Source organism: Bubalus bubalis, chromosome 15 (genome assembly GCF_019923935.1).
Source record: "Bubalus bubalis isolate 160015118507 breed Murrah chromosome 15, NDDB_SH_1, whole genome shotgun sequence".
NCBI lineage: Eukaryota > Metazoa > Chordata > Mammalia > Artiodactyla > Bovidae > Bubalus > Bubalus bubalis.
Window position 1 is genome coordinate 7,650,956 of NC_059171.1, and position 26,477 is coordinate 7,677,432.

General features: G+C 38.9%; 1 protein-coding gene across 1 annotated transcript in view; it reads right to left on the reverse strand.

The window, feature by feature from the left end:
• The window catches only part of MMP16 (matrix metallopeptidase 16), a 391,105-nt gene that overhangs the window by 162,680 nt on the left and 201,948 nt on the right, over nucleotides 1–26,477 (reverse strand). The window contains exon 3 of the mRNA XM_025265002.3: nucleotides 13,237–13,359. Coding sequence (XP_025120787.1) covers nucleotides 13,237–13,359 — 123 coding nt within the window. The remainder of the gene's footprint in view (nucleotides 1–13,236; nucleotides 13,360–26,477) is intronic.

The following is a 26,477-nucleotide window of genomic DNA, read 5'->3' on the forward strand; positions in this document are numbered from 1 at the left end:
GACCCTGGTTCTGGCCAAGACTGAAGGCAGGGGGAGAAGGGGATGACAGAGGATGAGATGGTTGGATGGCATCATTGCCTCAATGAACATGATTTTGAGCAAGCTCTAGAAGTTGGTGATGGACAGGGAGGCCTGGCGTGGTGCAGTCCATGGGTTGCAAAGAGTCAGGCACGACTGAGAGACTGAACTGACTGATTATATACTAAAAGTTTAAAAGAAAACTTAAACTCTGCTTTTACAATTCTCAATAGAAATGCAAAAATTTATTCATGATAAGTGAAATATTAAGTTTACCCCACTATTTCTAGGGTAATTTTTTTAAATGCGAGAATTTGACATTTAAAGAAACAGTAACTTTGGTGAGAAAGACTAACATAACTCTACAAAAACTATAGGAATTATTTTTCTTTATTAGTTCTTTAAAATAAATTATTGTGAAATGTAAAATTATCATACATTTGTTCATTTAAATAGAAGTTACAGGAAATGTGAAACAAGGACATTGACAAAGGTTTCATCACTTTCAAATCAAATAAACTGTAGGTATTCAGGAGACAGTAAATATTACCCAATGCCTAAAATTACTTTGTAAAGTCAGAATTCTCTAGTTTTTATATATTGGATGCATACCAATTCTCTAATAAAATTTTATATACTGATAATGATTATCGCCCATAAAGTTATGATATGGTAATAAATCTTTTTAAGATTTTGAGTACTGTTTATCTCATTTCAATATAAGAAAAAACTTGAATACTTTTGACATTTAGATAAGATTCAGAAAGTATATGATATACTTATGTCAAGATATTTTGGTATGACCAAGTCTAAATAGCTTTTACTCAATTTGGTAGAAAAAAATAGTTGTTCAAAAAAGCATACTATCATTTTATTAAAAATGACTGCCATCTATGGGGTCGCTAAGAGTCGGACACGACTGAGCGACTTCACTCTCACTTTTCACTTTCATGTATTGGAAAAGGAAATGGCAACCCACTCCAGTGTTCTTGCCTGGAGAATCCCAGGGACGGGGGAGCCTGGTGGGCTGCCGTCTATGGGGTCGCACAGAGTCGGACATGACTGAAGCAACTTAGCAGCAGCAGCAGCAGCAATTAAATGGAATTTATTATACCCAGGAAAAGAGACAACTGATAAGAATATAAAAGAGTAAAAATAATAAACTACATATTTAAATTATCAGCAGATCCTTATCCAGAATGTATCAAAATATTCTATCAGAGGACAACTAAATAGATTAATTTACATTTATACATATTATGTTTGTATAGTTGATGTGGCTTTATTTTGTTTTTGTTTTTTTTTTAAATACAAGAAATCATCAGAGTAGAGATTGACTATAGAGTCCCTCTAGGAAAGCTGATGTTAAATATTTGACTATTTCCAAAGATGCTAGCTTTCCATGTAGGGCATTTGTTGTTGTTGTTCCATTTCTAGGGCATGTCTGACTCTTTGCAACCCCAGGGACTACATGGGTCTTATTTAACTAGTGGATACACAGGTTGGTCAATAGGATAATCAAGTTCAGTGAGCTCACTGGGTTGAGAGAGAATGATAAGAAATGTTTCCAGAGAGGGACTTTCTTTAGCAGTTTCTAGGTTTCTTTTCTGTGTATGTACTGGTAAAGTGAAATAACAACTTCTAGTGTTGTAACCTCGGTAGTCACAGAAGCATGAATTTGAAATCAAGGTTAGCTAAAGGAAGAATTTACTAGGGAAATCTATACAGTTAGTATAACATAGTACTATCATATCAGTTAATAAAACTACCCATTAATTTATAAATAGATTTATCTGGCAGTTGATACCAATCCCATTGACCATTTGTTACATAAAATATTTTGGAGTTTATATTCTATAGAGAAAAGGAATTTAGGCTAAATATATTTTATATAATACTCAGTAAACCTGGGAAATAGAGATCTATGTGATAAAGGTAGGACTCATTCAGTTCAGTTCAGTTCAGTGGCTCAGTCATGTCCGACTCTCTGCGACCCCATGAATCGCAGCACGCCAGGCCTCCCTGTCCATCACCAACTCCCGGAGTTCACCCAAATTCGTGTCCATCGAGTCGGTGATGCCATCCAGCCATCTCATCCTCTGTCATCCCCTTCTTCTCCTGCCCCCAATCCCTCCCAGCATCAGAGTCTTTTCCAATGAGTCAAGTCTTTGCATGAGGTGGCCAGAGTACTGGAGTTTCAGAAAGTCCCGTTAATATTTTGGAGAAAGTTTAACCAAAGTCTACTACAAATTCATTAATTTACTCAACAACTATTTATTGAGAAGATACTCTATGTTGTAGCATAAACTGGGTATGTTCCCTAATGAACTGAAGCTCCTGTATGGTCTTGAAGTAACATGCAATACACTGTTTTACAATTATTCACTTTCATACCTGTCTCCCATACTAGACTACATTCTCCACAGGAGCAGGGCCTTTGCCTAACTCATCTGTCAATGGACAGTTCTGCTTCAAAATGCTGCTCAATAATCATTTACTGAATAACAGGCACCTAATTATCCAAAAAGCAAACTTTGCCAAAAGAAAATTGACCATAAAGATTCAAGTAATAGATGAAGGGCCATCAGTACATCTATTACATTTATAACCAGCATGCATATTATGTATCAGCCGAAGTTATATATACCTGGAGGAACACATACATTATACGGCCTCAGAAGTTCCCAATTCTAGGCATCAAACCTTGAGGGCATTAAAGTGGAATGCACAAGGGCCTAGACATTCCCTTTAAATAGACTGATTATAGAAAGCTCCTTCCAAGCCCACATTTTAAATATAGGAAGACATCTTAAAGTTATGTAATCAAACTTTCCAACCATTCCACACATGTTCCCTAACTTCTCTGACAAGTGAATACATTTCCTGGTTTATATGTTTCCAATGATGGGACAGACTTTTAGGATAGATGGTTTAATTTTCCAATAGCTCAAAATATTAGATTTTTCTGAAAGCCTTTAAATATTTAAGAATAACAGGAAATTTCTCCCATAAATACTCCTTCCGCCATGTTGAGAATCCTTGGCTCTAATCTTGAGCTCTTCCTCATGCAAACTGTATATAAGATCTCTTAATATTTTGATTTCTTTTTATAGGTGTGCATTCATTTGCCAAGAAGCAGCTAAAATGTGGTGGCACAAGGCAAAAAGGATACATGAGATAAGACATGGCCAGCAAAGCAAAGAAAGAAGTTAGCATCTCCACTTTTTTAACACTTTGATTTCTGTAGCTCTAATCTGGACACTGCAGCTTTTTATTTTTGAGCCACATTATACTGTTGGCTCGTAATGAGCTTTCAATCAAATAAAACCTAGATTCAACTACCCTGACTCCAACTTTTATCTTTATTCTCTAATGGCACATTCAACAATCTTTTTCATGAATAATTACTTTTTGAGCTCCAGTGTCATATTTTGCATTTACTTTCCTAAATAAAATAAAAAAGTAGTAGCAAATGATGTTACTTATCATACACAAGGCAACGTCTTAACACCTAACATGTATTAAAAGACAATATGCCTTAGCTCTCACTGTCAACTTTCTCTTATCCTATCATCATATTCTCAACAAATTCTGGGATTTGTCTGATAAATTAAAGGAGTTAAGATACTAATCAGAATTTATTAAGTACTAATTATATTTTTAGCACTGTGCTTTTTTTTTTCCTTCCCCCTACTATCTGACTTGTCTCCCAAGCTTTGTGAGGCAGGTATTGTTATAATACTCTCTTTTCACACAAGGGAAATGAGACTTAGGAAGGATGAGTACCTTGATCCTGACTTCACAGAGAGCGAGTATCAAAGCAACAATTCAAATCCAGATCATTCTTACTCCAAAACTCTTAAGCACATGATGTGCATATCAATAATAGAACAGTTAAAAAATAATCTGGAAGTTTATAGGGATAAACACCTAATTATTTGAAAGTTCAAAACTAACTAAGACAATTGTCAGTATAGGGACTGAACAAAAATAGAATTATGATCAGTTCTAAACATAATCATTCTCGACAGTTTCCCGCTTTCTTTTTAAAATGAATGGTATAGTTAGTACCTAATGATATAGGGAGACTAAACAGGGTATGCCATCAAAAGTTTGGAAATCAGGTCAGAAAAGGAATAATATCTGAAATGAAAAGAGTAAATATCAATATACATAGCTGAGTGAAATTTATAGGCCTAAAATTGATAATATACTTTAATCTATTTTATCTACTTTAAAACTAGTATTTATTGATTTTTATATGGTATAAAGACTCTAATTTCATTCTTTTTCATATAAATAATCAATTATCTCAGAATAACTTAATAAGTAAAATAGCCCATCATTTCTCCACTGATCTACACAATCTACGCTGGCATAAATCATATTTTTAAATATAGGAATAAATCTATTCCTCCTCACTGTTGGACTATTTGTTTATCTCTGTGCTAATACCACATATTGCATTAATTAGTATTGATTTAAGAAAGTCTTCTTATCTAGTAAACGGGAACATTTTGAATAATATTGGACCTTCACTAATAATCAGATATTTTCTAGTCAGTTTGTTAAATTTACATAAAAATATTATTGGGAATTTTGTTAAAATTGTGCTCAATTTATGAAAAATTTGAACATTTATTATACTGAGCCTTTCTATTAAGAGCAAACTACATTTTGCTCTAATTTATTTTTTGTCCTCTTATGTCATTTAGTGCAAGTTCCTAATTTTCTTCTAAAGGGTTTACACACCTTTTGTAAATTTATTTTTTGTTATTATGATTTTGGGTCTATTTTAAATGTCATTTTTGTAAGATTATACTCAGTTTGTATGTCTGTGTACTTTGTATATTGATCTTCTAAAAACACTTCTAGTTTCTGCTCTAATATATGAAGCATTTGGCAGTTGTAATTCCCAACCTCACAATAATGAGAAAAAAAAAAAAAAAAAACGCTGAACAAACAAAAAATAATTCTTAGCTCCATCAGAGAACTGCAGTTACAGAGCAAACTGTCACCACCAAAACTGGAGAGGCAGAAGACTGCAGAGAATCCGAAGCAAAAGTCCCTGAAACATTTTACTGTTCGTTTCCAAGGCAAACCATTCAATATCACAGTAATCCAAGTCTATGCCCCAACCAGTAATGCTGAAGAAGCTGAAGTTGAACGGTTCTATGAAGACCTACAAGACCTTTTAGAACTAACACCCAAAAAAGATGTCCTTTTCATTATAGGGGACTGGAATGCAAAAGTAGGAAGTCAAGAAACACCTGGGGTAACAGGTAAATTTGGCCTTGGAATGCAGAATGAAGCAGGGCAAAAACTAATAGAGTTTTGCCAAGAAAATGCACTGGTCATAACAAACAGCCTCTTCCAACAACACAAGAGAAGACTCTGCACATGGACATCACCAGATGGTCAACACCAAAATCAGAGTGATTATATTCTTTGCAGCCAGAGATGGAGAAGCTCTATACAGTCAGCAAAAACAAGACCAGGAGCTGACTGTGGCTCAGACCATGAACTCCTTATTGTCAAATTCAGACTTAAATTGAAGAAAATAGGGAAAACCACTAGACCATTCAGGTATGACCTAAATCAAATCCCTTATGATTATACAGTGGAAGTGAGAAATAGATTTAAGGGCCTAGATCTGATAGATAGAGTGCCTGATGAACTATGGAATAAGGTTCATGACATTGTACAGGAGATAGGGATCAAGACCATCCCCATGGAAAAGAAATGCAGAAAAGCAAAATGGCTGTCTGGGGAGGCCTTACAAATAGCTGTGCAAAGAAGAGAAGTGAAAAGCAAAGGAGAAAAGGAAAGATATAAACATCTGAATGCAGAGTTCCAAAGAATAGCAAGAAGAGATAAGAAAGCCTTCTTCAGCGATCAATGCAAAGAAATAGAGGAAAACAACAGAATGGGAAAGACCAGAGATCTCTTCAAGAAAATCAGAGATACCAAAGGAACATTTCATGCAAAGATGGGTTCAATAAAGGACAGAAATGGTATGGACCTAACAGAAGCAGAAGATATTAAGAAGAGATGGCAAGAATACACAGAAGAAATGTACAAAAAAGATCTTCATGACCCAGATAATCACAATGGTGTGATCACTGACCTAGAGCCAGACATCCTGGAATGTGAAGTCAAGTGGACCTTAGAAAGCATCACTACAAACAAAGCTAGTGGAGGTGATGGAATTCCAGTTGAGCTATTTCAAATCCTGAAAGATGATGCTGTGAAAGTGCTGCACTCAATATGCCAGCAAATTTGGGAAACTCAGCAGTGGCCACAGGACTGGAAAAGGTCAGTTTTCATTCCAATCCCAAAGAAAGGCAATGCCAAAGAATGCTCAAACTACCGCACAATTGCACTCATCTCACACGCTAGTAAAGTAATGCTCAAAATTCTCCAAGCCAGGCTTCAGCAATCTGTGAACTGTGCACTTCCTGATGTTCAAGCTGGTTTTAGAAAAGGCAGAGGAATCAGAGATCAAATTGCCAACATCCACTGGAGCATGGAAAAAGCAAGAGAGTTCCAGAAAAACATCTATTTCTGCTTTATTGACTATGCCAAAGCCTTTGACTGTGTGGATCACAATAAACTCTGGAAAATTCTCAAAGAGATGGGAATACCAGGCCACCTGATCTGCCTCTTGAGAAATTTGTATGCAGGTCAGGAAGCAACAGTTAGAAGTGGACATGGAACAACAGACTGGTTCCAAATAGGAAAAAGAGTACGTCAAGGCTGTATATTGTCACCCTGTTTATTTAACTTCTATGCAGAGTACATCATGAGAAACGCTGGACTGGAAGAAGCACAAGCTGGAATCAAGATTGCTAGAAGAAATATCAATAACCTCAAATATGCAGATGACACCACCCTTATGGCAGAAAGTGAAGAGGAACTAAAAAGCCTCTTGATGAGAGTGAAAGAGGAGAGTGAAAAACTTGGCTTAAGGCTCACCATTCAGAAAACAAAGATCATGGCATCTGGTCCCATCACTTCATGGGAAATAGATGGGGAAACAGTGGAAACAGTGTCAGACTTTATTTTTCTGGGCTCCAAAATCACTGCAGATGTTGACTGCAGCCATGAAATTAAAAGACGCTTACTCCTTGGAAGGAAAGTTATGACCAACCTAGATAGCATATTCAAAAGCAGAGATATTACTTTGCCAACAAAGGTTCGTCTAGTCAAGGCTATGGTTTTTCCAGTGGTCATGTATGGATGTGAGAGTTGGACTGTGAAGAAGGCTGAGCACCAAAAAATTGATGCTTTTGAACTGTGGTGTTGGAGAAGACTCTTGAGAGTCCCTTGGACTGCAAGGAGATCCAACCAGTTCATTCTGAAGGAGATCAGCCCTGGGATTTCTTTAGAAGGAATAATGCTAAAGCTGAAACTCCAGTACTTTGGCCACCTCATGAGAAGAGTTGACTCATTGGAAAAGACTCTGATGCTGGGAGGGATTGGGGGCAAGAGGAGAAGGGGACGACAGAGGATGAGATGGCTGGATGGCATCACTGACTCGATGGACGTGAGTCTGAGTGAACTCTGGGAATTGGTGATGGACAGGGAGGCCTGGTGTGCTGCGATTCATGGGGTCACAAAGAGTGGGACACAACTGAGTGACTGATCTGATCTGATCTGATCTGATAAGAAAAAATTAAAAGGGTAAGTTAAATTCCAGTGTTACAATTCCAAAAAGTCATATCACCTAAAAAGCAGATTTAATCACAGGGTTATAGACTGCTGCTAAGTCACTTCAGTCCTGTCTGACTCTGTGCAACCCCCTCGACGGCAGCCCACCAGGCTCCCTGTTCCTGGGACTCTCCAGGCAAGAACACTGGAGAGGGTTGCCATTTCCTTCTCCAATGTGTGAAAGTGAAAAGTGAAAGTGAAGTCGGTCAGTCGTGTCCGACTCTTAGCGACCCCATGGACTGCAGTCTACCAGGCTCCTCCGTCCACGGGATTTTCCAAGCAAGAGTACTGGAGTGGGGTGCCATTGCCTTCTCCAATAGACTGCTTCCCCACCCTAATACCTTGTACCGCATCAGTGAGGCTCAGTATAATACAGTGGGTTATAAATGAGAAAGCTGCAAAACACAAAGTCTATTTAAGTGTTTCTAGAGAAAGAAGGACAAGATGGCGGAAGAGTAGGTCGACTCAGAGTACAGTCTCTCTCCATGGATGCATCAGGAATACAGCCACATATGCAGAAGTTCTCACAGAGCACCAGCTGAGAATTGGTAGAGTCCCTAATCACTGGAAAGGAATATATGGACCCAGGCACAAATCAGTAGGTTGAAGGGAAGGAGGGATAATGAGGAGGAGAGTGAACAGGACCTGACCTGCATCCCGGAATCGGGGAGCAGAGGCAAGGGAGAGAGCCCCCCATCAGGTCAATTGATCAGGACAGAAGAGAAGCATTTGAGCAAACTCCTGTGGATGATACACATGCAGAAAGCGGGGTGAAACCACTGCTGAGATCCAGGGGCAGAGCGACAAAGGAAGGGGTCTGAAAAATCTTTCCACCAGCTATTTAAGCGACAGATTAAATTCACACAACCAACTAGACAGACTCTTTGTCTGTAGAATATATCAAAGGACAATGAGTGTTTCCACAAAGGAAAACACTCTAGCTCTGGCAACTGGGGTCACTGGAGACAATCAAATGCAGGAGAAGGGCCAGATAGAGTCTGAGCTGTCCCCACATCAAGTCCAGGGACCAGGCCTCCCCAGCACTGCAGGGTCTCCCAGGGAGGCAGAAGTGAGCTGTGGCTCACAGTGGGAGAAAGGACTCTGAGAGCCGAGACCCGAGAAAAACATTTATTTTTATTCTTATGTTTTCATGTGTTCTGCAATACATTCTGGAATTTTTTTTCCTCTTTATTCTTTCTTTGTTGTTGTGGTTGCTGGTTAAAACAACAAAGCCTGGATGACAATACATCTGTTTACAACATAGTCAACCAAATATTGTAAGCCCACTGTTGAGGCCCTACAACTCAGAAAAACAACAACAAAAAAGATTCCTTTCCAAATATTACTGCTCACTAACAATGCATCTGGTAACCCAAGAGCTGTGATGGAGATAGACAAGATTCATATTGTTTTCATGACTACTAACATGACATCCATTATACAGCCCTTGGATTAGGAAGTGATTTTAACTTTAAAATCTTAATATTTAAGAAATACATTTTGTAAGGCTATAGCTGCCATAGATAGTGATTCCTCTGATGAATTTGAGTAAACTGAAAATCTTTGAGACAGAATTCACCATTCTTTATGCCATTAAGAACATTTATGATTCATGGAAAGAGATAAAATATCAGTATTCATAGGAGTTTGGGAAAAATTCATTCTGATCTTCATGAATGACTTTGAGTGGTTCAAGACTTCAGTGGAAGAAATGACTGCAGATATGGTAGAAATAACATGACAATTAAAAGCAGACATGAGCTTAAAGATATGACTGAATTGTTACAATCCCATGATAAAACTTTAAATGATGAGAAGTTGATTCTTATTGATTAGGAAAGAAAGTGGTTTCTTGAAATGGAATCCACTCTTGGTGAAGATGCTATGAAGATTGTTGGAATAACAGAAAAAAGGATTTAGAATATAATATAAACTTGGTTGATAAAACAGTGGCAGAGTTTGAGAGAATTGACTCCAGTTTTTAAATAAGTGCTACTGTGCATAAATTGCGATTAAACAACACTATATGTACAGAGAAATCACCCATAAGGGAAGAGTCAATCAGTGTAGCAAGATTCATTATTGTCTTCTTTTAAGAAATTGCCTCAGACCATGACTTTCACCAACCACCACCCTGATCACTCAGCAGTTATCAACAACTGAAGGTTAGCAATTTTTAATCAATAAAGTAATTTTAACTAAGGCATGCACATGGTGCTTTGGACATAATGCAATTGCACACTTAATAGGCTGAGTATAGTGTAAACATAACCTCTATACTTATACACACTGATAAACCAAAAAATCATGACATTTATTTTATTTGCTATTTCTGCTTGGTTGATATATTCACTTTACTGTGCTGGTCTAGGACTGAACCCAGAAGATTTCTGAGGGATGCCTGTAACGGCAGACTATTCTAAGTTTATGTGGGATGGTAAGAGATGCTGAAAACACAACAAAATACTGAAGAATAAAATCAGAAAATTGACAGTATCTGATATCAAGACTATAGTAATCAAGAAATGTAATATTGTTTTATGAGTAGACTCATGATTCAATGAAGCAGAATAAAGAGCCCAGAAATTTACCTACACACATAGGCAACTGACCTTTGATAGAAGATCAAAGGCGATGGAGAAAGGATGGTCTTTCTAACCAATAGTGCTAGAAAAACTGAAAATTCATAGGTAAAAAAATTGAATTCTAGACAACTGACTTTACACCTTTCACAAAAACAAAACTCAAAAATGGATCATAATCTTAAATATAAATGTAAAACTATTAAAATATTAAAAGATAATTAGATAGAAATTCTAAGTGACCTTTGGTTTGGATTTTTTTTGATAAAACACCAAAAGCACAATATAGAAAAGAGAATAATTGATAAGTTGAAACTCATTAAAATTAAAACTTCTACAAAATACACTGAAAAGACAATGGAATGTCAAGCCACAGACTGGGACAACAAATTGAAAACATATCTGATAAAAATTTGTGATCCAAAATATACACAGAACCCTTAAAATAGCAACTCAAAAGTTGATCAAAAGATCTAAACAGTCATCTCACAAAAGATGATGTGCAGATGGAAAACAGGTAAAATATGAAAATATGCTTAGCTTCACAATTCATTAGAGGATTGCAAGTTAAAAAATTGAGCAACCACTTATTAGAATCCAGAACACTGACAAGACTAAATCTTGACAAACTTGTAGAGTAAAAGTAACTTTCATTCATTATTGGTAGTAATGGAAAATGGAATAGCCACTTTGAAGATAGTTTGCTAATTACTTAAAAACGCTAACATAGTCTTACCTTATGATCAGCAAAATTCCACTCCCAGGTATTTAGATAAATAAGTTGAAAACTAAAGCCCACACAAAAACCATAACGCATGTTTATATCAGCCTTACTAATAATTGCCAAAAACTGGAAGCAACCAAAAAGTCTTCAACAGATGAACAGGTAACCAAGCTGAGATACACCCATACAATGGAATATTACTCAGGAACACAATAAAAGGAAATGAGCTATCAGGTCATGAAAAGACGGAGGAAACTTAAAGGCATATTTTAGTGAACAAAGGTAGTCTGAAGAGGCATAGCTGAAGTGGCTATGGCTGGTGTATCCAACCATATGACATTCTAGGAAAGGCAAAGACGATAAAGATATTAAAACCATGAGCAGTTTCCAGAGAAGAGGGATGAGTAGGTGCAACAAAGGATTTTCAAGGCAGTGAAAGTCTTCTGTGTGATACTGTAATGCTATGGGACTTCCCCAGTGGCTCAGTGGTACAGAATCTGCTGCAATGCAAGAGACACGGGTTTGATCTCTGGGCTGGGACGATCCCCTGGAGGAGGGCACAGCAACCCACTTCAGTATTCTTGCCTGGAGAATCCCATGGACTGAGGAGCCTTGTGGGTTACAGTTTACGGATAGCAAAGAGTCAGACACGACTGAAGCGACTGAGCACGCACACACGCAGGCAATGTAATGCTATATGATATGCATTTCTCAAAATCTGTAAAACTTTGACACAAAGAGTGAACTCTGGTGCAAACTATTGATTTTAGTCAGTAATATAGCAATACTGACTCAACAATTGTAACAAACACCTAATAAGGGAGAAACTGTGTGAGTGTGTATAGAAGTGGAGGGCGGGGTGAGAATAACTGTATTATCTGCTCAACTTTTCCATAAACCTAAAATGGCCCTAAAGTTAAAATCTATTTTTTTAAAACCTGGATATACTTTTATTATTTCTAAAAAGTTATCTAGCATTTATTCTGGGTGTTCTGTTAGAAAGTAATACAACTATGACTAAAGATAGTTTTATTTCTTTAAAAACCCTTACATCTTTTATTTTCTTTTATTACGTTACAACTAGAAGTAGCTGTGCAATGTTGTTGGAAGGGGGACAGAGAGAGCAAGTACTTTGCTGTTTCCCTTAACAGTATTTTTCCCAACACCTCACTTTATAGTGTTCACATTATATGTGAAATACATAAGGCAGCTGTGATTTTTGTTTTTCTAGATGCCACCTCTGATTAAGTATCTTCTTTGCTTTAATTCCAAGTTTTCATAAATGGAATTAAATTTTCTTGAACACATTTCTGCATCTGTTAAGGTGATCATATAGAGAATTTCCTTTAATACTCCATATTACTTTCAAGACAGAAGAGAGACCAACCCTGGATTACTAAGTTAGGTTGAATGACCATGGCTTGTATTTCTCTGGCATCCTGTTTCTTCCCTTTCAAAACAGGCATCACATTCATATGGCTGTTCAACTTCTCCATATGACTGTAATACCACAAGGAAAGATGAAGTCTCTATGCCTTATTTATCAGAACCTAGCACTGTTCTTTGTCCAAACTGGGACTCAATAAAATGTTGTTCAATTAATTAGTGAATAAATACGAACATCTCCACCAGCAGCCAACTGTCACTCCAGATTGGAAGATACTCTCATCCCTTGGGCATCGTTCATTGCAGACAAGAACGGAAGATACCTTGCATTGTTGCCAAAAATAGAAAGTGAAATGTTTTCACTAATACTAAGTTAATTAATAATTCAAAGACATATTGTTTACATTGCAATTATTTATATACTTTGATTTTTTTATTATGAATACTTGTTAAACAATGTTGTGTATTAGAATACCCATTTGAAAATTTCTCAGAATATTAGAATTCGCTAAAGAAGCTGGAAGATCGAGTTTACAAAAGTATTTCAAGAAATGCCTGTGTACTGGGCCTCCAAATGGACAACTTATTTTCTTAATTGCAATTTTTGGTTCCTTATGTTACTTTGGTTCCTTATGTTACCAGAACATCACTATATGTTACCAAGGAGTCAATATGTATAAGATCTCAAACAAAATGCCAAATCTAATACAGTTATGTAAAGTTTAAAAAATAAAATAAAATTAAAAAAAAAAATGTCAAATGGTTGTAAAAAATGAGAAAAAAAAAAAAACAATAAATCATCCTTAGCTATTTTACCTGTAAGTGATGTGCTTATGCTGCCACTTCTGGCCTGTCAATGCATACCGCTTTCGACGAATATTAAATTTGGAGCTACCTCTTGTCTGGTCGGGCACACCACATCGAGGCTTCTTCATCCAGCTGCAAAAAGCAACGTTTTCCAGTTATTACCCAACAAATCTAAAGATTAATTTCCAAAAGAAGTCCAATGAGAAGTTATGACAGTGATAATAAAACTGGGAAAAGAAATTAATAAAGGAAATTTTATTTTAAAATATATTGAAATTTAAAAAAAAAAAGGAAATTTTATTAGTTTTATTGTATTTGAATCTAAGAAAAAAGTATATGTTTTTTCCTGAATGATCAAGAATCACTAGTTTATAACTCATATCCTTTAGATAATTTTTCTAACTCATTTTGAGCTAAATGAAGAGTAGGTATTCTGAAGCTTCTAACTAGAATCTGCTGTTAACAAGAAATGTGACCTTGGGCAACTCTCATTCATAAAAGGAGACTTTGTACAATAAATTATAACTAAGGCCTCTTATAGCTTTATGTTCAACATTCAATAGTTTTAAAAATCTACTGCTGCTGCTGCTGCTAAGTCGCTTCAGTCGTGTCTGACTCTGCGCGACCCCACAGACGGCAGCCCACCAGGCTCCCCCGTCCCTGGGATTCTCCAGGCAAGAACACTGGAGTGGGTTGCCATTTCCTTCTCCAATGCATGAAAGTGAAAAAGTGAAGTCGCCCAGTTGTCTCCGACTCCTAGCAACCGCATGCACTGCAGCCTACCAGGCTCCTCCGTCCACATGGCCTTAAATTCCAGGACTCAAGGAGATATGCAGATGACACCACCCGTATGACAGAAAGTGAAGAAGAATTAAAGAGCCTCTTGAAGAAAGTGAAAGAGCAGAATGAAAAAGTTGGCTTAAATCTCAACTTTCAAAAAACTAAGATCATGACATGCAGTCCCATCACTTCATGGCAAATAGATGGGGAAAAAATGGAAACAGTGACTGACTTTATTTGGGGGGGGGGGGCTCCAAAATCACTGCAGATGGTGATTGCAGCCATGAAATTAAAAGACGCTGGCTCCTTGGAAGAAAAGCTATGACCAACCTAGACAGCATATTAAAAAGCAGAGACATTACTTTGCTAACAAAGGTCTGTCTAGTAAAGGCTATGGTTTTTCCAGTGGTCATGTATGGATGTGACAGTTGGACTATAAAGAAAGCAAAGCACTGAAGAATTGATGATTTTGAACTGTGGTGTTGGAAAAGACTCTTGAGAGTAACTTGGACAGCAAAGAGATCCAACCAGTGAATCCTAAAGGAAATTAGTCCTGAATATTCATTGGAAGGACTGATATTGGAAGCTGAAACTCCAATACTTTGGCCACCTGATATGAAAAACTGACTCAATGGAAAAGACCCTGATGCTGGGAAATATTGAGGGAGGGACGAGAAGGGGATGACAGAGGATGAGATGGTTGGATGGCATCACCGATTCCATAGACATGAGTTTGAGCAAGCTTCGGGAGTTGGTGATGGACAGGGAGGCCTGGTGTGCTGCTGTTCATGGGTTGCCATGAGTTGGACATGATTGAGTGACTGAACTGAATAAGGAGATATATGCTACTCTTTTCTAGCTTACACATACGCAAATTATTTTAAAAAGGCAAATAATATTTGCATTTTTCCATTTTTTTCTTCTTTTCAGTTTAAGCATTTTCTAAATAACAGCCATTCTCTCTGAATTCTTCATAATAACCAAATTTAATGCTTAAGAATTTTTTTCTGAATATGAGGTTTAGTATCACACAAATAAAATTTAAATATTAACATTAGGAAAATAAAATGTTGGTTTCGATTTATTTATTGTTAATGCTTATATAGATACAGTTGTCTAACCTCTTTTGGAATGTCTCATTTGACCATTGTCATGTTTTCTATGTACTTTCCTCTTGTCTACGGAGAAACATTTTCATGATTTTGATAAGTTTTTCATTAGTGACTCATAAAATAACTTTACCATTCATTAGGATATTTAATTTAACAATTACAAACTAAAGCAGAATCTTCATGATGTTACATGCTTCAGAAAGTGGAAATAAGAAAAGAATCACTTTTCATTATATTTCATCACATACTTAATTTCTATACTCTTTATATATAAATAATTGACTACAGAGATGACTGTCTAAAGATGTCCATTTCATGAAAATGAATGAAATTCATTAACATATTACATGGATAAATCAGCTAACCAGCTTTTATAAACATAATAATGTCATGCAACAACAAAAGCACAATTTTTAGTTTTTAAGAAAGACAACACTTTTCTGATAAGCATTATACATTTGTCCTCTTCTATTCTGTTGCCAGTAATAATGTAAACACTGGAGTTACCAGGCTTAAAAACTCCATTCTCATTTATAATGCATTGTAGAAGTACTTAAGAAAATCACCCTTTTCCTTTTTTTAAAGTCTCCAAACCAAATAAGATGTCTTGCAAATGCTAATGTCTAGAAGGCTATCCAGCTCTATGAAGCTGAAGTCTCTGGAACTAAGAACTGAGATATCTTACTTCCCAGGACTCTCTTAATCACTAAATTTGAAAGACATTTCACTAGACTATGAAACAGTCAAGGGCAGGGGATCTACATACTCCCAGTACCTGTACAATTCCTAGCATTTAAAAGATGCTCAATAAACAAATGAATAGAGACATTTTTAATGAAAACATTTTCATTATATTCTATAAGATCTAGATATACTCAGCTAACAAATATTAAGCATTAATGATGGACTTATGAAAATTTCAATGGCTTTTATATATGAGTATTTCATTAATCATACTCTCAACCAAAAATTACATTTCTTGAGTAAGTACTTATTCTGACTTATCTCCCTGAAAGTATTGTGAGAATAAATAATACTTAATTATTAAATATTAATAAATTTAGTTAATGTGGGATGTGACTACACTTACATTTAGCTAAAGAAAAGATTTAAGCAAACACTCTGAGTAAAAATCATTTTAAAATGGATAGTAGGATAAAAGTTGACAATTTGTATTTATACTGATACATTATCAGGATAAGGTGTATTTTCAATGAGGATATATTCTCTAGAATTACTTCCACAATACACAAAATTAAAAGATGAAAGCAGTCATGTTTTTTCAAACATTCAAACTTATTAATGTGAATCTCCATTTTAAGTTGTGTACATGTTGGATCAGTAAAAATTTTCTCAGTGAAGCACTGCATCTTCCAAAGGACAAGGGTTTTAGAGATGAGTATTAATTTGGTTCCTATGCTCAAAGATGTCTCTGCTAAGTTCCTAATGTATTTCTTTAGCTTTTTCCCACTTCATATAATTTTTTCTTATGCTCCAACTATTTACTCATTCCATCCTGATCCATTTTCCTACAATATTTTCAAGCTTTTATAATATGCTAAGAGATATATGAAAAAAGTGTGGATAAAAAGATAAGACAAGCTCTTGAAAAGCTCCCAGTCTAAGTTAATACAGCATGATAGAAAAAAAAATTACAGTATAATTGGTTAAGTATTCTCACATCTCCATGTAGCCACCTTGTCATTATTTCTAACTTTACATGTAATTTAAAAATTATAATTTTCCAGCCCCAAAATTGCAACAATTCCTCTGACAACTTAACTCAGCCAAAAGTCTTTATAAATGATATAAGCAAGATATACAGGTAACATCTTCCACAGATTTCTCCTCACATCTAATCAGTCATCATGCAGTCTCTTCTGCCTCCAACACTTCTCTGTATCTCTCACTCTTAGCAGTGCCTCCTCACTCCTAAAGATAAATCTTTTCAAAGCACGGACATGTTTCCTACATGTTCTGAGCGCAAAATGCTTTTATAGACAGAATCTTACTCAGGCATACTCTAACCCTTGTTCCCTTAATTCCCAAGATCCACACAAGCTCCTACAGAACTGTATCACTGATCCTGCTCTTGATGCCAACTGTCTTGCTGTTCACACTGTTCACTGAACCCAGGGTAGGCAAGGCATGCGCTGAGGATGGAAGGAGACTCGAGGAGCCACAGGAACTGCAGACACGTTTATTCTCTCCTGGCTGACACAGCAGCCATAACACAGCCTCTCTACTGGTTGCCGCATCAGCTGCAGCAGCAGCCACAACATAACCACAATGGAGCCATAACACAGCCATGACATAAGCTCATAAAAACAACCATGATGCCACTCCAGTGCAGCCCCAGTGCTCTAGCAGCCAGGGCTTTTGTGGTGCGGCTCTTACAGGCATATCACACAAAGCAGCTCATGACCAAATGAGTACCTCATGACCAAGCAAGTTCCTTGAGACCCAGTGAGTACCTTGTGACCAGGTGAGTACCTCGTGAGGAAGCGAGTACCATGTGACCAAGCAAGCACCTTGTGACTCAGTGAGTACCTCATGACCAAGCAAGTACCTCATGAGGAAGCGAGTACCATGTGACCAAGCAAGTACCTCGTGACCCAGTGAGTACCTCGTTACCAAGCAAGTACCTCATGAGGAAGCAAGTACCATGTGACCAAGCAAGCATCTTGTGACTCAGCGAGTACCTCATGACCAAGCAAGTACCTCGTGACCCAGTGAGTACCTCATGACCAAGCAAGTACCTTATGAGGAAGCGAGTACCATGTGACCAAGCAAGTACCTCGTGACCCAGTGAGTACCTCGTTACCAAGCAAGTACCTCATGAGGAAGCGAGTACCACATGACCAAGCAAGTACTTCATGACCCAGTGAGTACCTCGTGACCAAGCAAGTACCTCACGAGGAAGCGAGTACCATGTGACCAAGCAAGTATCTTGTGACTCAGTGAGTACCTCATGACCAAGCGAGTACCACATGACCAAGCAAGTACCTCGTGACCCAGTGAGTACCTCATGACCAAGCAAGTACCTCGTGAGGAAGCAAGTACCACGTGACCAAGCAAGTACCTTGTGACCCAGTGAGTACCTTGTGACCAAGCGAGTTCCTCATGATGTGTATGTGCAGTGCTATAAGTGATCTCAGCTGTTACATAAACATTATTTACAAAACCTGGGGCCAGAGCGAGAGGCTATGGGCCAAGAGAGACAGACCACACCATCTTGGCTAATTTGTTCTTTTCCTACACTGAACCCCTTCCGAGTCTCTCGCCTCATAATCTCCAAGCAGTCCATCTTCCACGATATTTCCTTGGCGAGTAACACTGACCCTTGGATTTACACCTTGCAATAGCAGTAGCTACAACAACAAACAGGGACATCCCCAATACAGGGCAAAACCCAATGTCAGGTATCATGCTGCAGACCTTGCCCTCATGGGCCTAGAAGAGCCATCCACCAGGTGGAGTGCCTTTATCTTCTTTGGCCAAGTCCAGCCCACCATCAGGCCTTGTGGGACTGCGGGAAAGCCTCCACAGGGGCAACTCCACTCCTGCGGAATTTTTATTAAAGACCCGCAAAGCCCCCCACAGGCACCGGGCCCACCCCTTCAAGGAGGGGCATTTTTTGTGTATTTTCCACAGCCCATCCACAAAATTCCAAATGCTTTCACACTGCTCTAAATCTGCACGAGAATCAGAGGTTAGTAGCACATCCTAGGACACAGCCTTTACAGTACACTGTTCTAAATCTACATCATACAACACAGGACAAAGGTTCTGACTTGCTGTAAAGAAGGTTGCATTTGGCACCGGTATCAACCAGGGCCATTACTCTCTGTACATTAGCTAGTGACCAGTGAATTCCAAGTTCTACTTGGAGCCTCTGGTCCCTGTTTGGGTTTTTCGGGCAGGCCCCTTGGTCTGAGTTCTGTTCAAAGTGAAAAAAGGCATCATCGAAAGGATCATCCTCAGGCACCAGGTCATCTTTTAACTGAACTGCCCAGAATCTCTGGCTATGGGTGCTTCTCGAACTTACTAAACTGCTGCTCTGATCTCAGTTCCTCCATAGCTCGAGGAGCAGAGCATTGGGCTGTCCACCAATTTTATTCCTGTCAACTCCCGCTGCCGGCAAATCAGCCCACATTTGCATTCTCATTACTTGGATGGGGCCTTTACCAGCTCGGGTCCCCTTTGGGGTCTTCACACTTCTAATCCCCTTTGCCTGCAGCCGTCCCTCTATTTCTCCCAAGGGAGCCACCATTGATATCACCTCATAGCTGGGGTGCCCACATAGGGGGCAAGAATAGCAGTCAGGGATCCAAAAGTGGTAGACAGGGCATTGTTCAAAATGGCATTTTGAATGCCACAAGTAAAATGCTCATCTTCTGGGCCTCAGGTGTTTGGGTTAAACATTGACTGCTTCATGCCCAGTTCTCTCACTACTTGAGTCAACTCATAGAGGTATACCATTTACTCACAGTATCCAGGAGCTCTCCCACATGTGACCACGTGGTGCAAATGGCAGCTTTAATCCATTTCCATGAGGGCATGTGTTTGGTTAGGTGCACCTTGCGTGAGTCGCCAGGATTCTGCAACCTTTGTCTCAGTGAGGGGTGAGTGGCTATAGATGCCAGTTCTACCTCATCCCCAACACATATAATCCTGTGCACCCCTGTGTCCCAAAGTCGCAAGAGCCATGCTGCCAAGGATTCCCCTTGCTTTTGCCGAAATTTCATGCCCAAGTCAACCAACTCTGCCGGAGTATATGGTCGATATGTCATGAGCTCAGTCACATTGGAGGACCTTTGAGGATGCCACCCTCCCCTCCCCAGGCCATAGGCTTCTCATGCTTCCCTTTCTGCTGTACAATAGGCCTCACTGCCAAGCGGGAACCTGTGGTCTCACAGAGTTCATTATCACAGTCCCTTACTGCCTCGCCCTCAGGGATGCTGGGTTCTTCAGGGCCACAAGTTCTTGCTCTAAGGCCAATATACGTTGTTCAAGTTCTTCTGAGTGTCTCTGCACATTGCATACCAGCGTGGCATCACAGAGTGCACTACCAATATTCACCTTCAGGGCAGTCAGGAAAATCCACCCCACGGTGTCAGCAGCAGTCTGTGCCATCTTGTTCGGCAAATGGGAACTCACGGCCTGTAACGCCATTTCCTTGCTGTCTGGGGACCCATCCATGCTTCCCTGTTTTCCACCAGAGCGCATGCAGAGAGAATCACAGCCACACAGTGCCACATGCTATCTGGTGGCCACTGGCTTCCTCCATCCAGTGGAGCCTCGGGCTCCTCTACCTGCTGGGTATCCTGCTGTGTACACCAGTTGTATCTCTGATCCTGCTCATGACGTCAATTGTCTTGGTGTTTACACTGTTTGCTGAACCCAGGGTAGGCAAGGTGTGAGCTAACAGGCTGGAAGGAGACTCAAGGAGCCATAGGAATTGCAGACAGGTTCATTCTCTCCTGGCTGGCATGGCAGTCATAATACAACCTCTCTCCTGGCTGTAGCAGCAGCAGCAGCAGCCACAACATAACCATGACAGAGCCATAAAGTAGCCATGACGTAACCTCATATAACCATGATGCCACTCCAATGCAGCCCCGGTGCCATAGCAACCATGGCTTTCCTAGTGAACTTCTTACAGGCATACTGCACAAAACACCTCGTGACCAAGCAAGTACCTCATGACCAAGCAAGTACCTCGTGACGTGCATGCACAGTGCTATAACTGATCTCAGCTGTTACGTAAACATTATTTACAAAACATGGGGCCAGAACAAGAGGCTGTGGGGCAAGAGTGCCTGACCATGCCATCTAGACTAATTTTGCTCTTTCCCTACAAGAACCAAATCCCTTTCTGCCTTTGCATACAGTGACTTCTGTCTGGAATGCTTTTTCCGCCTTGTTGACACTGACAATCGTGATCTTCCTGCATTATTTAACTTCCACAGGTACAGTTGACCATCTCACACAGCATGTACTACGGTGTATAACCAACGTGTGCATGTCTGTCTCAGTCTTTCACCAGCCTGTGCGTCCAGCCAGAGAGCACTGTATGGGGCCTGGACCCAGTGACGTTTCCAATGAGGAACATGAAGCAAATGAACGGTCTTCATGTAATTTTTTTTTTTGAACATAATGACCTGCCCCCTACTATCCTATATGTGTCTTAAAGACTTTGTAGCTCATAGCTCTGTGCCTTGAACAAAGGCTTCTATAGATGAATATTATGTGGAAACTTTCATATATGATTAAATCATAGAGTATATGACAAGTGTAAGAAATAAACACAAGAACAGGTATAATGCAATATAAACTAATAATTTAACTTAAAGAACACTTAATGGGCGTTGGTCAAGATAATTCTACGTTAACCTCACCAACATATATATCGAAATATTCTAGCACAGAGATATTAGCAGGTATTAACTATTAAAATCTTGATTCCAGCTTGTGTTTCTTCCAGTCCAGTGTTTCTCATGATGTACTCTGCATAAAAGTTAAATAAACAAGGTGACAATATACAGCCTTGACGAATTCCTTTTCCTATTTGGAACCAGTCTGTTGTTCCATGTCCAGTTCTAACTGTTGCTTCCTGACCTGCATACAAATTTCTCAAGAGGCAGATCAGGTGGTCTGGTATTCCCATCTCTTTCAGAATTTTCCACAGTTTATTGTGATCCACACAGTCAAAGGCTTTGGCATAGTCAATAAAGCAGAAATAGATGTTTTTCTGGAACTCTCTTGCTTTTTCCATGATCCAGCAGATGTTGGCAATTTGATCTCTGGTTCCTCTGCCTTTTCTAAAACCAGCTTGAACATCAGGAAGTTCACGGTTCACAGATTGCTGAAGCCTGGCTTGGAGAATTTTGAGCATTACTTTCCTAGCGTGTGAGATGAGTGCAATTGTGCAGTAGCTTGAACATTCTTTGGCATTGCCTTTCTTTGGGATTGGAATGAAAACTGACCTTTTCCAGTCCTGTGGCCACTGCTAAGTTTCCCAAATTTGCTGGCATATTGAGTGTAGCACTTTCACAGCATCATCATTCAGGATTTGGAATAGCTCCACTGGAATTCCATCACCTCCAATAGCTTTGTTCATAGTGATGCTTTCTAAGGCCCACTTGACTTCACATTCCAGGATATCTGGCTCTAGGTCAGTGATCACACCATTGTGATTATCTGGGTCATGAAGATCTTTTTTGTATAGTTCTTCTGTGTATTCTTGCCATCTCTTCTTAATATCTTCTGCTTCTGTTAGGTCCATACCATTTCTGTCCTTTATCGAGCTCATCTTTGCATGAAATGTTCCTTTGGTATCTCTGATTTTCTTGAAGAGATCCCTAGTCTGTCCCATTCTGTTGTTTTCCTCTATTTCTTTGCATTGATCACTGAAGAAGGCTTTTCTTATCTCTTCTTGCTATTCTTTGGAACTCTGCATTCAGATGTTTACATCTTTCCTTTTCTCCTTTGCTTTTCACTTCTCTTCTTTTCACAGCTATTTGTAAGGCCTCCCCAGACAGCCATTTTGCTTTTTTGCATTTCTTTTCTATGGGAATGGTCTTGATCCCTGTCTCCTGTACAATGTCACGAACCTCATTCCATAGTTCATCAGGCACTCTATCTATCAGATCTAGGCCCTTAAATCTGTTTCTCACTTCCACTGTATAATCATAAGGGATTTGATTTAGGTCATACCTGAATGGTCTAGTGGTTTTCCCTACTTTCTTCAATTTAAGTCTGAATTTGGCAATAAGGAATTCATGGTCTGAGCCAGAAGTCAGCTCCTGGTCCTGTTTCTGCTGATGGAGATCTTTGGCTAGAAAGAATATAATCAATCTGGTTTCGGTATTGACCATCTGGTGATATCCATGTGTAGAGTCTTCTCTTGCGTTGTTGGAAGAGGGTGTTTGCTATGACCAGTGCATTTTCTTGGCAAAACTCTATTAGTCTTTGCCCTGCTTTATTCCGTATTCCAAGGCCAAATTTGCCTGTTATTCCAGGTGTTTCTTGACATCCTACTTTTGCATTCCAGTCCCCTATAATGAAAAGTACACCTTTTTTGTGTGTTAGTTCTAAAAGGTCTTGTAGGTCTTCATAGAACCATTCAACTTCAGCTTCTTCAGCACTACTGGTTGGGGCATAGACTTGGATTACCATGATATTGAATGGTTTGCCTTGGAAACGAACAGAGATCATTCTGTCGTTTTTGAGATTGCATCCAAGTACTGAATTTCATACTCTTTTGTTGACCATGATGGCCACTCCATTTCTTCTGAGGGATTCCTGCCCACAGTAGTAGATATAATGGTCATCTGAGTTAAATTCACCCATTCCAGTCCATTTCAGTTCACTGATTCCTAGAATGTCGACATTCACCCTTGCCATCGCTTGTTTTTTGCCATGTCTTCTGTTTCTTGGACTGGAAGAAACACAAGCTGGAATCAAGATTGCCAGGAGAAATATCAATAACCTCAGATAGGCAGATGACACCACCCTTATGGCAGAAAGTGAAGAGGAACTAAAAAGCCTCTTGATGAGAGTCAAAGTGGAGAGTGAAAAAGTTGGCTTAAAGCTCAACATTCAGAAAACGAAGATCATGGCATCCGGTCCCATCACTTCATGGGGAATAGATGGGGAAACAGTGGAAACAGTGTCAGATTTTATTTTTCTGGGCTCCAAAATCACTACAGATGGTGACTTCAGCCATGAAATTAAAAGACGCTTACTCCTTGGAAGGAAAGTTATGACCAACCTAGATAGCATATTCAAAAGCAGAGACATTACTTTGCCAACAAAGTTTCGTCTAGTCAAGGCTATGATTTTTCCTGTAGTCATGTATGGATGTGAGAGTTGGACTGTGAAGAAGGCTGAGCACCGAAGAATTGATGGTTTTGAACTGTGGTGTTGGAGAAGACTCTTGAGAGTCCCTTGAACTGCAAGGAGATCCAACCAATCCATTCTGAAGGAGATCAGCCCTGGAATTTCTTTGGAAGGAATGATGCTAAAGCTGAAACTCCAGTACTTTGGCCCCCTCATGCAAAGAGTTGACTCATTGGAAAAGACTCTGATGCTGGGAGGGATTGGGGGCAAGAGGAGAAGGGGACGACAGAGGATGAGATGGCTGGATTGCATCACTGACTCGATGGAGGTGAGTCTGAGTGAACTCTGGGAGTTGGTGATGGACAGGGAGGCCTGGCATGCTGCGATTCATGGGGTCGCAAAGAGTCGGACACGACTGAGCGACTGATCTGATCTGATCTGATCTGAACTATTAAAATATGTCAAGTCTTCAAAATATGTTCAGAGCATGTGGTGACACTAAATGTGACATGCAGTGTTTGAGCTAAATCTGTCCTCAGGATTTTTAGGTGATTCCAACCGTTTATTCATTAATTATATAAGCATTTGTTTCTCTCACAGTTTTTAAGTTCTCCATGACATAAAGAGTGGTCAGTGTTTATTAGAACTTATCAATGAATTAAATGCTGTCTAACACTAAAAGAAAAATTAGCATATTAATGTTGCTATTCAGGTAAAGTCTGGTGATCCACTTCTAGTTATCATCCACCAAAATGTTAGTTGTATTCACATATCAATTTGATAAATCCTGTATTTACCTACACAGAAGAATGTAAAACCAGATGCAAAAAGTAAAATTGACTGATTGTCTCACCTAAGATAATAGCTTCATCATATGAAAAGAGAAGGTGTTGAAATGCATTTATGTGTGTGTGTGTGTATTATTTTCAAGTAGCACTCTTTTGTGAAAGAGGCATTACTAAAGCACTTCTCTTTTTCACTGTGACAATACAGATGCACCTGTGTTTCTCTATTGACTTACTTGCTAAGAATTTTAACTTGTCATTCCAAAACAAACAAAGACATGGGGAATAAGCACTGGGCTGAGGATGGGAGCCTCCAAGAGAGACATTCTGTAAAATCAAGGTTTAAGTAATGGCATCACCCAATATTCATAAATATAATGCTGTTATTAAGTGTTGATTTAACTGTTTAGAACCCAGAACACTTTTAAACTAGTTCAGCAGATCACTAATATCTTCATTTAAATTAATTCAACTTAAAAATTAAAATAATTAAAATCAACTTTCTTGTGAAAAGTTATATTATATAAGTTGAGAGCAGGAATTCTAGAGCCAAACTACCAGGGCTTCCCTTCCCTTCCACTGATTCACAAGCCCTGTGCTATTGGTCACGCTACTGTATCTTTCTATGCTTTAGCTTCCTCTTTGAAATGAAACAATTGTACTATTACTGAGTTAATATGAGAATTAAACTATTTAAATCATATGAAATACTTAAGAACAGTTCCTAGCACATAATAATGTTATTATTATTAACTAATAATTATAACACTTAATTCAGTTCAGTTCAGTCACTCAGTCATGTCCGACTCTTTGCGACCCCATGAACCGCAGCACGCCAGGCCTCCCTGTCCATCACCAACTCCCAGAGTTTATCCAAACTCATGTCCATTGAGTCAGTGATGCCATCCAACCATCTCATCCTCTGTCGTCCCCTTCTCCTCCTGCCCTCAATCTTTCCCAGCATCAGGGTCTTTTCAAATGAGTCAGCTCTTCACATCAGGTGGCCAAAGTATTGGAACACCCAGGACTGATATCCTTTAGGATGGACTGGTTGGATCTCCTTGCAGTCCAAGGGACTCTCAAGAGTCTTCTCCAACACCACAGTTCAAAAGCATCAATTCTTCTGTGCTCACCTTTCTTTATAGTCCAACTTTCACATCCGTACACGACTACTGGAAAAACCAAAGCCTTGACTAGACGGACCTTTGTTGACAAAGTAATGTCTCTGCTTTTCAATATGCCGTCTAGGTTGGTCATAACTTTCCTTCCAAGGAGTAAGCGTCTTTTAATTTCATGGCTGCAGTCATCATCTGCAGTGATTTTGGAGCCCCCCAAAAATAAAGTCAGCCACTGTTTCCCCTGTTTCCCTATCTATTTGCCATGAAGTGATGGGACCAAATGCCTTAATACTATTTTACAAATATCAGGAAGTAGTTGTACTTCTACTACAGGAAGTAGTAGAATCAGCAGTATACAGATTTCAATTTACGTTGACTTGTATGTTGACCTAAAGCACTCTGTTATTCAAGACCGCGAAAATTCTAGTATTTTGATAACAAACAACAACAGGTACATTATCCTCTGCTTTATGTAAATAATGTAACCATAAGCTTCTAAACAAGTTTGCAGTAATGCTAAGAGTCACTATACATTAAACAGTATTCATTATCTTCAGTTAAAAAAAAAAATGACGAGTTGGACATTTATGTCAAACATTTGGGGCTACCCA